Source organism: Trachemys scripta, chromosome 5 (assembly GCF_013100865.1).
Source record: "Trachemys scripta elegans isolate TJP31775 chromosome 5, CAS_Tse_1.0, whole genome shotgun sequence".
In the NCBI taxonomy this organism is placed as follows: Eukaryota; Metazoa; Chordata; order Testudines; family Emydidae; genus Trachemys; species Trachemys scripta.
This window is the reverse complement of record NC_048302.1, coordinates 35472896-35488604: the sequence shown is the minus strand read 5'-3', so window position 1 is coordinate 35488604 and position 15709 is coordinate 35472896. Positions and strand designations below refer to the sequence as shown.

General features: G+C 41.0%; 1 protein-coding gene across 8 annotated transcripts in view; it reads left to right on the top strand.

Moving 5' to 3' along the window:
- NDST4 (N-deacetylase and N-sulfotransferase 4) overlaps positions 1 to 11482 on the top strand; it is a 257495-nt gene extending 246013 nt beyond the window's left edge. For 3 of the 8 annotated variants that reach the window (XM_034772200.1, XM_034772199.1, XM_034772203.1), the window contains exons 14-16: positions 3057 to 3159; positions 4210 to 4320; positions 10614 to 11481. In XM_034772200.1, coding sequence (XP_034628091.1) covers positions 3057 to 3159; positions 4210 to 4320; positions 10614 to 10751 — 352 coding nt within the window. In that variant the 3' untranslated portion in view covers positions 10752 to 11481. Of the gene's footprint in view, positions 1 to 3056; positions 3160 to 4209; positions 4707 to 10613 lie in introns of all 8 variants that reach the window. The other 5 variants (XR_004645911.1, XR_004645912.1, XM_034772201.1 and 2 more) reach the window with 5 other exon arrangements.
- The last annotated feature ends 4227 nt before the right edge of the window (positions 11483 to 15709 follow it).

The following is a 15709-nucleotide window of genomic DNA, read 5'->3' as shown; positions in this document are numbered from 1 at the left end:
ACCAACTGCTGGGTATGTATTCAGATGCTCATCTTGAGCTGTCACCCATATTCCTGTGGCAAGATTACCAACCCAGGGGATTGGGTGGGATTGTACTCGGGTAACTAGTCCACACTGCTGCAGTCACAGTATTTTTAGTGTGCTGGCCTTTGCAGAGCCAGCACGTCTGTCTACTTGCACTGTGAAGCTGGTCCCCAGCTGTTGTGTAAACATACCCTAAGTTGCCATGGAGCTGGGAAACACGTGAACACCAGAGTCAGGGCAGCAGCAAAGATGCCTCTGTCCTCCTGTGAATCCCTGGGGGTTGCTAAGTGAAGGGCAAGTCCTGTAGCTCTTTCCATGAGGGAGCAACCCCTGCAGGCTTTTTTGTGGCGAAGCAGTTAGGGTGCTTGCCCGAACTCAGGATACCAAGTCCAATTCTCTGCTCTGATACAGACTTCCTGTGTGACCTTGGGAAAGTCACATGGTCTTTCTCTGCTGCCATTCCCCATCTGTAAAATGGGTATAATAGCACTGTCATACCTCACAGGAGTGCTATGAGGATAAATACATTAAACAGTAACAGAGGCCATATAAGTTCCTTAGATAAGGTAGGGAAGGGGGATATGTGCTGGGCAGGGGAAATTATAAAATATGAGGTCTTGTTGGCTCTCCTTTGAAACTTTGAGTTACAGCTAAGGCTAACACTGTATCCTTAAGTATTTCCATTGTGCCCAGATACAGTATCACACAACATACTGGGCACAAAATATACAACGTTATACAGTCCCAAGAACTTGAACACAATGGGGTTCGTCCAGCTTAACTGAATTGCCTGCTTTTTCAATCTATAATTTTGGACTGTCCCATAATGTTGAATATACTCATACTGAGACAGAAATGTTTAGGGCATAGTTCTACAGTTTTCCTTTAGCACAGCACACTATATTACTACTTCTCTTGGGAAATTAGTGCAAGCCAGCCAAAGTACTTCACTATGCAATGAGCAGATTGAAAAGTCCAAAATAGAAATGAATCTACCATCAATATATCCATTTAATCAATGACTTGTTTAATTTTAATTGATATAATTACTGTGACAATTTAGGCTAGAAGGATTAGTCCTGGGATAATAGGCTGGGGGAGGAATGGGGGGAAGGAAACCCTCCTCCCCTCCTTCCCTTCTCCTGAAATGAGTTCACATATGTGCAGTAGCAAATTGCAGGTGCGCTGGTGTTTAAGGAATAGGCCCAGGGCAACAAAACATTCTGAAACTAATTAACTTTACATTTCAGCCAATTATACTTCATCCTTCTCAAACAGCTGCTGAACCGCAAAAATGCAAACCTTTTCAATGTTTTATGCATGCTGCCAAGTCCCATAGCAATAAATTCAAAACTTAACACTATATTTTGCTTGTTTCCTTAGTGTGTTAATGCCGTAATCTAACATTCCTATATCTTTGATTTTAAGACATGATGATCAGACTTCAAATTTCTGCAAAGATTGTTTAGAGACAGTGTTAATGCTGATGCCTGTCTTGGAATAAAAGTGACATATAGAACTAATGATATGGGGCAACCAGCCCTCCAGGTGATACATTAATGGCTAAACAACCACTTCTTCCAAAGGATCTAAACACTGCTTTAGTTGCGTCAAAAATACACACACAACTAAAAAATATATTCTTAGAAAAGTACTACTGTCAGATGTGTGCGTGCACACAAAGGAGACCTGATCTGACTTCCACTGAAGTCAACATGGTCCATAGGTCTTTTTTCAAATCTCTGGCACTTCCAGTCGACCAAGTTCTGACCTGGATAAGTGCCTGGTGTCACAAGTCCAGTCAAGTGCCCCCTCTTGACCATTCACAAGACTGCTGTGAAGGAAATCGATTCTGGATCCCATGTATTTTAAGTTTCCTGAGTCTTACAATCCAGTCACTCACTGCCATTGGCTCGAGATCCCTAGCACACTCTCAGGGTGCAGATTCCCTGTCTAACACACCTTCCTGAGAGTTTAGACAATGTAGCTCACTGCCCAGCACTGTGGCACTCTGGCACCGGACCCTTCCAGCTCCCCTGTAGCTTAAACATGCCTTATCTCAGAACCTCCTGAAGGTGTGAGGTGCTGGGTTACAATTTAACTCTCAGCACATATATGATAAGGTATAGTACATAACATGCGGTCTTTCCACAGGATTCAAACACAGCATTGGTCTTTCTTCAATAACACAAGAAATATATATCTATATAAAAATAATAAATCCTACATGCATTTCTGTGCTTCCATTTCCTCAGTATTCCAGCACATTCTTTGGGCTGGGATCAAGGTTACCTGGGACTATCCAGCAACCTCGTTGTGGTGCATAGCTTGCTTTTTTTAAAAACATGGAGCCTTTTCTCCCAGCATACCTACTGACTCTGGCCAGTCCATCTCCTTACCCTCTCCTGCCCAAACTTCTTGTGTATCCATCAGTCTTTCCCTCTGAGTTCACTTTAAATGCCTTTTTTGTCACCTCTGTCTTTGTCCTACTTAGGGAATTGCCACTCTTTGTATTTCCTGACCCCTTGAGACAAGAGAAGGAAGTGTCTTTCAAACAGCTCATGGAAACTCACTTAGCATATCTATTGTCCAGTCAAAGCACAGTAGTTAAAGTTAAGTACTCCCTGTTGTCCTTAGTTTGGTGTATATTTGCTGTAGGTTCTGTCTGCAATGGTGGATATGCTTTGAGACAGGGGCTATCCGAGACTATCTAAGATAGGGGCTATCTAGTCAGTAGAATTCATACATTGTACAGATACCCCAAAAACATCACACATGGGGCTCCTGTTGACTGTTTGGAGAAATGGATATCTTCAAGCAACTGATAATGTTCTCAAACATGTATTGCATTGCATAGATTGTTCTTGAGCATACTGTGGCCATCCAAGATGCTGTAATACCAGTATCTCTCCCTACTTGGAAGAAGTAAAATATCTCAGATATCGCATAATGGCAGTTGCTGGGTGACTGACTATTTAATGGCTGAAGGTTCTTCCATAATTAGACCTTTCTTAAGATATTATCCTTTTTAGGTTTGACCCTCAGAAAGGCTTTTGGTGTCAGCTGCTGGAAGGAGGGAAGACAAAATGCCTGGGAAAAAGCAAAGGCCGAAAATACCCACCAATGGATCAGGAGGTACCACTTTTCTAGAGATCTGAGTTACAGTTTGTGAAAAACTCATACAGCATCGTGCTTGGGGCTCAAGAATAAAGGATGGTTCATTTTTCAAGATTTTTTTTTTTAAAACCTACAGTTCAGGATAACCACACCTGTATTTGACCAGCAAATGCATTCATACTCAGGCTTTTAGCTCCCCGGTCATTGCCTCGTTGTGTGGTGATGCATGTCTCTGCCGACTGGGACATTTCCAGGCTGCACAGCTGTGAATTCTCCCAGCAAACTCAGACAGTGGAAGCTGATCTGCTTGCTTTTTCTTCAGAGACTAACAGTGTAACTGCTCACAGTAAAGCTACCACACAGCTCTTTCGGTGCAAGTTTATTTATTGTAAAGTGAAAACATATGTAAATACAATTAAAAAAACCTACACTCATGCTAATAAGCTTACTGGTGATCATCCCAACTCCAGCACTGGCTGTGGCAGGTGGCTAGTCCTTCAAACCCCAGAGGAGCCTCTTCTATGGTCACATAACAGCCTGAGCTCAGAACTAACACACCCGTGAAGAGTTTGGTCCATCTTTTATACAGTTCAGGGGTCTTTCATCCAGAGTTTCAAGGAGCAGTTAACCAATAAACAAAGGGTTTTTCTCCATAGGGCATAGTTTCAGGAGGCCTCCCAAGTACCTCCTAGGAAATCCATTTCATACATATTGTCCCAAACAGTTCTTTGACATTTCTAACTTTCTCCAAGGTTTACATTAGTCAGTCTCCTAGAAAAGTTACATACAATCCTACAATAACCTAAACAAATGCATTTTAATACAGTGGATCCAAAAGGTATTGAATTCAGTTTAATAAGGTTGAACTTAATAAGGTTAATAAGGTTTGTCCAGGAAATTTTCCTGTCACAATGATACTAAGAGAACTGAAATTGTGGGTCATAAAAATGTGGACACTGTCCCTTTAAGAATTTTACCTGGTTTTGTTTTTTTAGCAAGATTGTTCCCCACTGGGGTGCCAATTTTTAATGTAAATTGTCTTTGTTCCTTTTTCCCCTTTTCCCTCAGTCTAGAGCTTTTCTTTCAAGCTACTACAGAGATCACAATGTGGAACTGTCCAAACTACTGCACAGATTGGGACAACCCCTGCCATACTGGCTGAGACAGGAGCTTCAGAAAGTGAGATAGCACTGATGTTCAGAGGACCAAAGTCTAATGACAGTTACCGGCACCATAAAACCCCTCGCTTCCCTGATTCACTTGTGATTGTCAGTAGAGGACCTCATGAATAACTGTCTCAAAATTAAATACAAATATAAAACTGTTTATATATGCACGCACTGACAGCTATTAGCATCAACTCCTTTGTCAGCTTCTGGGACACAATATAGAGCTATGTGGCATTATTCTTTATCCAGCCTGGGACTCATGCATAGTCTAGTCCCTCTGTTTACCAGAAAGTTCCAGAAACTGTATGTATGATTGATAGTCTTCATCATATATGACAAATTACAGCCTGTCAGGACACAAGCAAAGGACAGAAACATCTCTCGGTGGATTATGAGGTTGGTTGAATTAATAGTTTTCTATATTTTCTTCTTTTGGCCTGATCCTTCAAGGTGAAAAATGAGGGAAATCAGGGGGCATTCAGAACCTTGCAAAACAGGGCCCTTAGTTATTAGGGTTTATTTAGCTATAACTAACAATGCTGCCCTGTTGCTTTCCTTATAAAAAGTAGCTTGTTTTTTTCACAGTGGGCTAAATTCCTTTATGGCATAACTCCATGGACTATTTGGCCAATGGTCTGTGGGATTTCTTTTCTTACATCTTTCTCTCAAACAAGATGTACCCTGGTCTATGAAAGCTGTGTGTGAATTGTGGAAGTGCAGCTCTCCTGTTAGCCACTCAAGCAGTGAACCAGTCAATGAAGCCAGCCAATTGAAAACTGTGCCTTTCACTGAACTGACATTCTTACCTTGTTTTGCCCCCCCTTATAAGATTTTCATCATGCTTATCTAGTTCCTATGGTGCTTGTGTTTGGGATGTGAAATCTGATTAGTTTGCCATAATGTCATTGGGACTCATAAAACAATCATCAGAAAGGTCAAAATCTAAGCAGACCATTAGCTCAGTGAACTTCACACAGACAATGGCTTAATTCTGACAATTTCATGGTCAGGCTTGGGAGCAAATAGTTTTTACTCTGAAGCCTTTAAAATACGAGAGACTGGGTTTCTACTGTTCTAGTATCATAGCCTTAAACCCTTGTCAAAAAGGCCTATAGAACTTAATAGGAATGAAACAATAAATTAATCTGGGTTCTATAAAAATTACTTTACAAACCTATAGGCTATCACAAAAAAATCTCCATTCTGTAGATTTTTTTTAAACCAGCCAATAGAACTTAATAGGGAATTATATCCACAGTATTACATACATGTTGTGATGTATTCTTATTTTTGCACATCCATATACTCTATCTATCTATCTATCTATATATAAGTAGCCACACTGTCCTTGTCCAGTTTTTTTCCCCTCCTCCTTGGATACAGTCCCTGTCTACTTAGGACACTGGATGTGCCTCATATTCCTGCCCACTGCCTATCTCCCTCTTCTCCCCTCCCCCGCCCCCCAGGCACTATCTCTGCCTCTAGCTTCCATAGAAGGAGCCCAGAAGCAGAAGATGTGTGTATGAGATGGAGGAGATAGTGCAGTCAGGCTGGAGTGAGAGTTGTGGGGGGACCAACCATGCTTTCAGAGTAATAGAGTTTAAGGCCAGAAGGGACCACCATCTAGTCTGACTGCCTGTATAGCATAGGCCACCAACACCAGCATCCGCACACTAATCCCAATCACTGAAATTAGATCAAAGTATTACAACCCATAGGCAACGAGCCTGTTATTTGCCACAGGCAGACAATAGAAGGAACCAAGGTGCAATGGTAGTTGGGGCCCCTGCAACAGCAAGGAAATAATTAAGATATACCCATGTAAACCTGGCAAGTGACCCATACTCACATGCTGCAGAGGAAGGTGAAAACACCTAGGGTTACTTCCAATCTGATTTGGAGGAAATTCCTTCCAGATGCCACAGATGGCAGTCGGTTAGATTCTGAGCACGTAAGCAAAAAACAGAGAGAGAAATGCTCAGTGCCACCTCAGAGCCCTGGCCCTCCCTGTCCAATGGCCCATCTCCAGCCATGGCCATCCCTGATGCTCCAGAGGAAGGAGATAAAAAAAACTCCCAGAATACATTGGGGGAGGGAGAAATGCCCGCCTGACCCCTGCAGGTGGCCAGCAAGAACCCTGAAGCATGATCTTTTAGGAACAAAAAATATAAACTGGAAGTGAGACTCATAGAATCATAAAAGATTAGGGTTGGAAGAGACTTTAGGAGGTCATCTAGTCCAATCCCCTGCTCAAACCAGGACCAACCCCAATTAAATCATCCAGCCAGGTCTTTGTCAAGCCAGGACTCAGGCTTGTTGAGCCCTGCCCCCTACCACCACAAGCAACCCAATCATATATTTGTACTCATTAATTTGTCCAGGTCTTTCTCAAAGCTAAGTCAGTTGTTTGCCCCCACAATTCCTATTGGGAAGCTTTTCCAGAACCTCACCCCTCTGATAGTTAGAAATCTTCTTTTAATTTCCAGCTGGAATTTGTTCTTTGCCAGTTTATATTCATTTGTTCTTGAGCCAACATTGTCCTTGAGATTAAATAGCTCTTCACCCTCCCTGGTATTTACCCTCCTAATCTCATAGCTGTAACTGGACATTTTAGTGCCTGGGAAGAGCAAGTATATTTGTACCCCACTGCTGGGGTTTTTGTGGGTTTTTTTTGGCATTTCTCCACCCCATTTTTCTACCCCTGCGGCTTTGCACCCTCGGCAGCTGCCCTGCTCACCCTGACCTGGTTACAGCCCTGCCTAAACTATTTACAGAGGACAATCATATCTGCTCTCAGCTTTCATTTTGCTATACTAAACAAGTCATGCTTTTCCAGTCTCCTTTCATAGATAGGGCCTACATTCCCCTGATCATCCTAGTAGCTCTTCTTTGCATCTGTTCTGGTTTAAATTTATCTTTCTTTAACATCAGTGACAAGAACTGTACTCAATATTCCAAATGAGATCTGACCAGTTCCTTGTACAATAGCATTAACACTTCTCTCTCTACTGGAATTGCCTCGTTTGATAAATCCTAGAATCACATTTGCCTTTATCAAAGCCACAACACATTGGTGGCTCATAGATGTCCTGTGATTGACCCAAACACCAAGGTCTTTCTCCTTCTTTTGCATCCAACTGATTAACTCCCAGCTTGTAACAGAAATTCTTATTATACACCAAATTCATGACTTTTCATTTTGTATTACAGACGCCCCCCGGGTTACGCAAACCTGATTTATGCAAATCTGCACTTACGGAAAAAGATCCGTAAGCTAGAAATAGTTTGGGGTTTTTTGCACAATGGTCGGGTATATGTTTCTGACTTATGCAAAATTCAAGCTACACAAGGTGTTCCGGAACGGAACACTTGCGTAAGTCCAGGAGCGTCTGTACTGAATTTCATCCCATTTCTGTCATTTCAGCCTTCAGGGTCATCCAAATCTTCCTGTAGATTATTCCAGTCCTCCTTTGTATTGACAATGCTGCCTAACTTTGTTTCTTCAGCAAATTTCATTAGAACACTCCTACTTTTTGTGCTAAGGTCACTAATAAAAATACTGAATACAATTGGTCCCAAGACCAATCCTGCAGGAACTCCCCTAGTAATCGCCCTTCTCTTCAATAATTCACCTTTCAGCACAACCCATTGTCCTTTTCTGGCAGCATTTGGAATTGCAGCCCAATGCTAGCTACAGACTCACTCACTTGAATGGCTGAAACCAGAAATGAAGTATCAGTTCTAGCTCAGTCAAAAATCATGCACTTCTGGTGGTGAAAGTCATAGGAGTTGCAGAATCATTGCAAGAGTTGGCAACACCGTGTCCCTGTAACTGTGTGATGTTAATGGGACCTAACTCATGTCTAAATAATAAAACCACATTGGCCACATCAAAATTCTAAAGTCGTCCCCCCACCCCCCCAAAAAAGGAAAATGGGAATGAGAGAGGAAAAAACAGTGTTGCCAAATATTGTGCTATTGTGAATCTCACAATAGTTGGAGTTTTCCTTAACGCCCCAGCTGCTGGCAATTAGAAATTACATGAGAATTTCAGCTTTCATTTATTAACAAAGTAAGTTTCTAGCTTTTATGGTTGTAAGGAAAAAATTGAAAACACGACTCAAATGCACCCTAAGGCTCAGAAGACAGAAAGTAAATAAAAAATCACAGGTTTATTATTCTGGAAAAAATACTTTTGAGCCAAACTCACGATTTTTGGAGGGTCCTGACTCGTGATTTTTGAATATTTAGGGTTAACGATGTTGAAGAAAACTGGCGTGGTAAAACTTTTTTGGACAAACCGGTGAAAGGTTGCAGTGGGGAATGGGAGTAATTCCAAAGACTATCCAGCCAACCCATAATCTGATAGAACATATTTAAGTGCTAAATTGCATCTGCAGCAACTCATCAGTAATTAAAAGATAACTTTGTATTCTTTTGAAATGAAAAGCTCAGGAAACACCAAATGTTGTTTTGGGAGCTTTTAAAGGAATACAGCAGATGTCTTAATCTGTTGCACTCCCTTTTGGGAAGGGTGGAAACCAGCTTTTCATGTAAGAAAAATACTAAAGTATCTTTTTAAATCTCCTTTTCTGCCATCCTATTATGTCTTTAATATCCATTCCAGAGGAGCGTTTCACATCACTTCTGTTTTTTGTGCCTCCTTGTTACTTATGTTTGGATAAATGCCATGCTATCAAGATATTCCATGTTCTCATTGATAAACTGAGACTTGATGTGGTTTTGTTAGGTGTAGCATACAATTTGAATATAAAATAACAGCATGTTAGGGTCTAATTTCTTCTGCCTGTAACATGACCCATCAGCACAGCCTTTGTCCAGAACAACTTTATTGTAGAAGGGTCTTTGTACGCTGGCTGTAAATAATCTTGACTTTTTTTCCCTTTTAGCAATTCATGAAATTATGCTTTTGACATCACTGACTATGTAACTGATGGGCATCTGAAAAACCAATTAAATAAATATAACAAGAATAAAGAGCAAGCCAAATATGTTGTTAATAACAAGGAAAGCTGGAGTTTTGGGGGATGGGGGAAATCGTGGACTGACTTTCTGTTTTATGAATTACATACCCGGCCAGGCTGACGCCTGCATCTGTGCAGAGTCTCACTGAAGTCAATTGTACATGGAGTTTGCCCAGGTAGAGCTTTTTGTAGGATTATACCTCCTTTACATCCTCCCCCTTACTGCATCCGTATCCTTCCATGCCTGCTCTAGTATGTCTGCCTTTAACAGGTAAAATCCAGCATGGATCAACACATGTGCCAGAATCTGTGATAGCATAGCAGATTACCAGAGCAGTGTCTCAGTGTTTATTTACAAAAAACAACAATGTAAGTAATCATGGTTGTCTTTTAGCTAGAGGCAATCAGAATAGCATCTGTAAACTTTCAAATTGTGTTTTGACCTCTCAAAGTCTAAAATAAAAAATGTCCAGCTTAACTGCTTTTAGCCTCCCTCCCCCAGCCCACCCCGCATCAGACAAATTCCCTCCAAGATATGGAATCAGTTTGCCAACTTTCCCCAGAACAAATTAAAATGGCTGAATTATAAACTCTTGGGGGAAGGAAAAGTGTATATAGTAAAAACAATGAGAACACTGATTTTGTGATGTTATCATAGAATATCAGGGTTGGAAGGGACCTCAGGAGGTCATCTAGAGCAATCCCCAGACAGATTTTTGCCCCAGATCCCTAAATGGCCCCCTCAAGGATTGAATTCACAACCCTGGGTTTAGCAGGCCAGTGCTCGAGCTACTTCAGGGATATGATTTGAAAACAGAAATAAAGAATGCTTTGCAGTATCAAATTATATCCCTGCATCCTCTTTTTGTTCTTATTTGTACTCTTATTTTGAGTGAATAATTCTTACGAAAAGTGCTGAAAAGCCCATTCAATTGAAGAGCCACAGAACTAGCACAGATAGATCAGTAAAGCTCCTCCACACCATCCCCACAAGTATCATTTTAGCCATTTTCTGGATGAACCCCTTCCAACCTGAAGATGGTAGCATAGTCTCTTTGCAACCACTGCATACTCATCTTCACTGAGGACTTCCCAAAGAGTTGAAATTCCATACAACTTTCAGAATATGTCCATTCTCACAAGTATCACATAATAAAACCTACCTTTTAAAATAAATACTTCTTATCACATGTATTGCAATATAAACCAAAGGCAAATAGGCCCTCCAACATTATCTTAAAGACATATTCTCAGAGGACGAATTTTCCCTGTAAATGAAACAATTCTTACCTTTTTTTAATATTCTCTTTTCTTCCAGAGTATCCTTTTAATGCGACTGCTAAAGTGTGGACCTATCTACAGATTGGATCCCCCATCACTATCATATCTGGAAAAGCTAGCAGAAAATAAGGATTTGCAAACAACAGAGATTCTTAAGTGTTCAGTGTTCCAGTGACTGGATACTTTTTATAAAACATAATCAGCATCATTTGGAAATATTTTTTTAAAAAGTCCTAGTCAAAGACCTGAGACATGGGCAAAAAGCTAATGGCCTTGCCTATGGGTTTTTTTTTTTGGTTTCTTTTTCTATCTGACAACAGCACATCCAGTTTAACTCTGATATATGCTTGAGGTTTGGGAAAAAGCAAAATAAATTTTGATCACAAAGTATTTTTGTTTGGGGCAGGGAGAAAATCTGTATTTGTTGAAATTGTTTTAAGTAATTGTATACACACCTTCTTAGTTCTTCTCACTTCTACAGAATAAACACCTCTGCTGGTACATGAGCACTTCTTTTTTCCTTATACCCTCTACAGCTGTCATAGCTAAACCAAAATACTGCTATTTGTTTGACCTCTGCCTTATATTTCAAGTTGTGCACTGGCTCAGCGACTCTTGCCTTCTGCATCTATACTGTGCCTCCACTCATCCTCCACCCTGCAGCCTCTGATGCTTTGGGATTTTCAGCTTCTTGTAGACCTAATCATGCGCTTCACTCTTTGTCCCCCAGCTTTTGGGCAGAGAACAATCATTTTGGCATCTGGCTGCCCATGTACATATAGTGGTAAATATTATATGTGGTGGGCATGACTTTCAAAAGAATTAGGCATGCATGCTTCTACCTGAATTCAACGGAACCATAGCTACTCAGCTGCTCAGATAATCAGGCCCTTATTATTCAATATTCATTGGTGCAGTGACTTGAACAGGACTCTCCAGTGTCTCAGGTGAATGCTGTAATTGCCAACCTACAGTCTCGCTCTATATATAAAATTGGACAAGTCCAATTTGAGAGTGCCTTATTTCATATTACCCAATGGCCTAGTGGTTAGGCCACTTTCTTGGGAAAGGAAGATGTGGGTTTGAGTGCCAGGCAGAGCAGGGATTTAAATCTGGGCCTTCAGGTGAGTGCCCTAACCACTGGGCTATTGGTCTCTCTCTTGTTCTTTTTCCACAAGAGAGGACTAACCTGGCTTAGACAACTTCAGGAGCCTGTTTACAGCTGAGAATCCCAAGCAGAAATAGGTGCCTGCAGCCCAGATCAGTAGGAGTTATACACCTAAGTACCTTTGAATCTAACCTGTCTTGTTCCTCTGCATTTCATTACTGGCTGGCTTAGTTGGCTTCCTTCTCAGCTTGTGGGTTTCTGAAGATCCATTACTTAGCTGCCTAACTCTTGCCATGCATTTCACAGGGAGCCTAACTCAGGCTGAGGATTTCACTAGGTGGAAGGGTGCCTCAATGTTAGGCACTGCAAGACCCAAGCCCTTTTGTGGATCTAGCCTTAGGTGACATAGGAGTCTTTGTCCCATTTTCAAAAGTGATTTAGGCCCTTAGGAGCCTAAATTCCATTGAAAGTCCATTGAATGTGCTTGGTTAGGTGTCCAGTGGGACTGCCAAAAGCACCTATCTGCATCTTGAAGTCCCTGAATGCCTTTGTAAATGTGGGTCTTATGAGGCTTTCAAAAATATTACCCACCATCTTCTGTCACAGATCTATGTCAATCACCGGTCATGCCTCTTCCTCCCCCATACTCACTCACTTCTAGGCAGTAAAGCTGTGTGAGAATTGTGGCTGAAACCTGACAACAGACCTAGTTTTAGATTTGGCCTGAATCCGAGTCTCCCCCAGGTTCACGTGAGCCTCTGTCTGAGGCAGGAAGAGGGTTGTGACTATTAGTAAGACTTGCCATTTTTATTTAAACTCAACTAGGTTCACAGTTTCACTTTTAGTTTCTGGAGTCAGACTGCCCCTAACCAGGCACACTGAAACCTACAAATGTTGTACCATTAGAGTTCTCAAGCCATTCATTTATGAGAAAAATACTTTCTGACATCCCCCACTTGTGGAATATAGGAAGTTCAGATTTTCAATTATGTAAATACCCAAATTTTTGTCACACTGGTGCAGGAGAAATTACAGATGGATTCTATAGGTAGTTTATACCTACATTTCTTTTAATCAGTAATTTAAAAGATTTTCCCAGGAATGTAGTTTGTTCTTTAACAGTTCAGACATGTGCAACTGTCAAGTGGGAAGGATATTTTGTTTTTGAACAGTTCAGATAACTAAATAAACAAATTTCTTTCACCTGTTAATTATTCAGCCCACTGGTCTCCACACAGCTAGTTCTAATCAAATATGGGCTAGTCCAAACAGTACCCTCCTCCTTTGGAATGTCAATCTAATACTTGAAAAAGCTCAGTTCCTATACAAATGTGTTTTCCTCACAAGAAGTGAAATGATGTCCAAGGCTGTACTTCCCCTCAGCCAGCAATCTGAAGATTAAGAGAATTCCACCATTTTATCAGAGGTGCCTTCCAATCCTGAGCTAACTTCATCCACCACTGGCGTGCAGCTAAGTGCTTCTTTCATGTGTTTAGTTTGTAATTCCATAAAATGATTTGAAGCTTGGAAAAGGCACTATATAATTCAGCAGATAATTACATTCCCACTCAATTGACTTTTTACTCACTACTTCTCTCACTATAGACTACACTTTACTATCTTGTGGAATGTATCTGTTGATCACAGTCCTTAATGGGTAATTTAGCTTCCCTCACTCAATGTGAACTGTAAGAGAGAGAACTGAATATATGAGAGGATGAGTTCTTATCTTACCTGTAGCTATGGGGCAGGTGTTTAAATATGCTAAACCAGTTTTTTGTTTGTTTGTTTTGCTTTATATTTTTGGTTTCACTTTATTTACATATGCCAAAGAATCATCTGAACACTAATCTGTATCCTCTCCATGGATGCATAATTCCCATTAATGTCAATGAGAATTAGGGGTTCACATGAAGAAGAAAATAAACTTGCAAAAATAAATTCTTTCTAATGACACTGTAGTTACAGCACATCTTCCTGAAGAGCACCGAGTAACACCAAGTAAGCAAAAAAAAAAAAAAAAAATAGTTCTGCAACTTTCAGCTTTGAAAATGGCACAAATAACTTTATTTATTCAAGCAAAATCATCCTTCAGCTAGCCCATCATTACTAGAGATTGGTGTAAACTAGAGCATTCATCTTAAACTCACCATATAGACAAGCAAATTTGGGAACAATTAGGATCTGGATCCAGATCTTAACCTCACTATTCAAGATCATCTCTAATACTCAGGGGACATGTGCCCTGTAATTGTAGTGTCTAGAGCACACAGTAAAATTGTCCCAAGAAATCATCCCTATTAGGCAAACTCTTGTCTTTAGAGATCATAGCAAAATGCCCTGAATACAATTCTTTTTATCATTATTAGAAGATCACCACGGTTACATAATCAGTTTTCATGAGCCCTTGAGTGATTTCTTAACATAAGATTCACTGAATAATGTCCCTTATTCTCCTCTAACTCCACTGACTTCAATAGACTTACTTCTGATTTTTTTTTACGTGAGAGAAGAATCAGACCCACTGGTTTTGTTCTGACAGAAGCAAGCAATGTGAGGAGGGAACACTGAAGTTTTCCTTTAATATTGTTAGCTCCGCAAGGTCAAATTATTCTCTCTTCTCTATGTTACCTGTTCAGATGCAGAAATCATTGCAATGAGGTTATTGAGTTATGCTGGAGGACAAGGAGTTAGATGGCTGAATGCCATCTTTAAACTTGGGGACCATAGAGTTCAAATATAAACTGTGGTCTTAAGAAGGAAGTAGGTTTTTACTCTTTCAATGAACTTCAACTCTTTCAAATAATTATTACACATAATAAACTAGAGTTTGTCAGCTTCTTGGAAGAGGATAGATATTTAGCCCAGAGACTGAATTCCCTTACATCTACTTAAAAGAAATGATCCTATAACTCAAGATGAAAACAGTGCCAGTTCTTAGAGCTATAGAGCTATATAGGGAGTCATTCTGAAGCAGCTAAGACGAGCACAAATGGGTGAGCTCCTGGGGTGGAATCCATTAAAGGATTTAGGCATTGCAATGATGATTGTCACTGTGCCTAAAATGAAGGTGCCTAGAAAACCACGGGAACAACTCTGTGCCAGGCGAACCCTGAGTTAGATGCCTAGGCTCCTGAATAGGGAGGGTGAGGCGCCTTAGAATGCAAGGTACAAATGCTATCAGGCTAGGGGCAAAGCTGCCTAAGCTAGCCAATGGGCGATACCTACAACAGGGAGATGTGTGACACCCCACCCCTCTCACTGAGTTAGGCACCTATTTTGGTTTGTGATCCACAAGGGGGAACCCACCACTGGGAGTCAGACAGCTTAGGTGATGAAGCTGCTCTTTGAGGGAATGAATTGTGTCGAGTGAGGCAGACACCTAAAATAGTAGCAGAAGGAGGAGGAAGAGATGCAGGTGGTGATGATGATGCTCACCTTATAACTGGAATGTGGGAGACCCAGGTTCAGTTCTCCCCTCCCCCAGAAGAAGGGGCAAAAGGAAAGTGTCCTAGTCACTGAGCTGTGGGATAGGCTGATGTGAGGCTGTCTCAATCTCTCCTGATGAAGCTGTTCCACTGTGAACAAATAATGGAGTGACTGGATCTGGGATCTCTGATCCAGGTGGGTGTCCCATCGCTGGACTACAGAGTCATAGTATCTTTCTCTCTCTCTCTCTTTGCCCACCCCCATGCCCAAAGGACTGCTCCACTGTGGATAAAAACTCAAATAGTCATTTGGTCAAAGAGAGAGAGATAGTGAGAATAGTTCAGTGTTGTCTGTAAAGCTGCCTGCAGTGAAACAAAAGGATGAGTAGAAACCCCAGAGCAGACTGCTAGGAAGTAGACCACTAACCCCAAATTGGTTGTGAGTTCTATACTTAGATTTCACCAACCAATTATCAAGTGAAAACTCCTCAGGTACTATAACAGCCTAAACATGGAGTCTCTTGGGTACTCCGATCTATCTTGCCACCCCAATGAGCATACCTTTGTGATAGTCCCTTACACCAAGAATTACAGTAA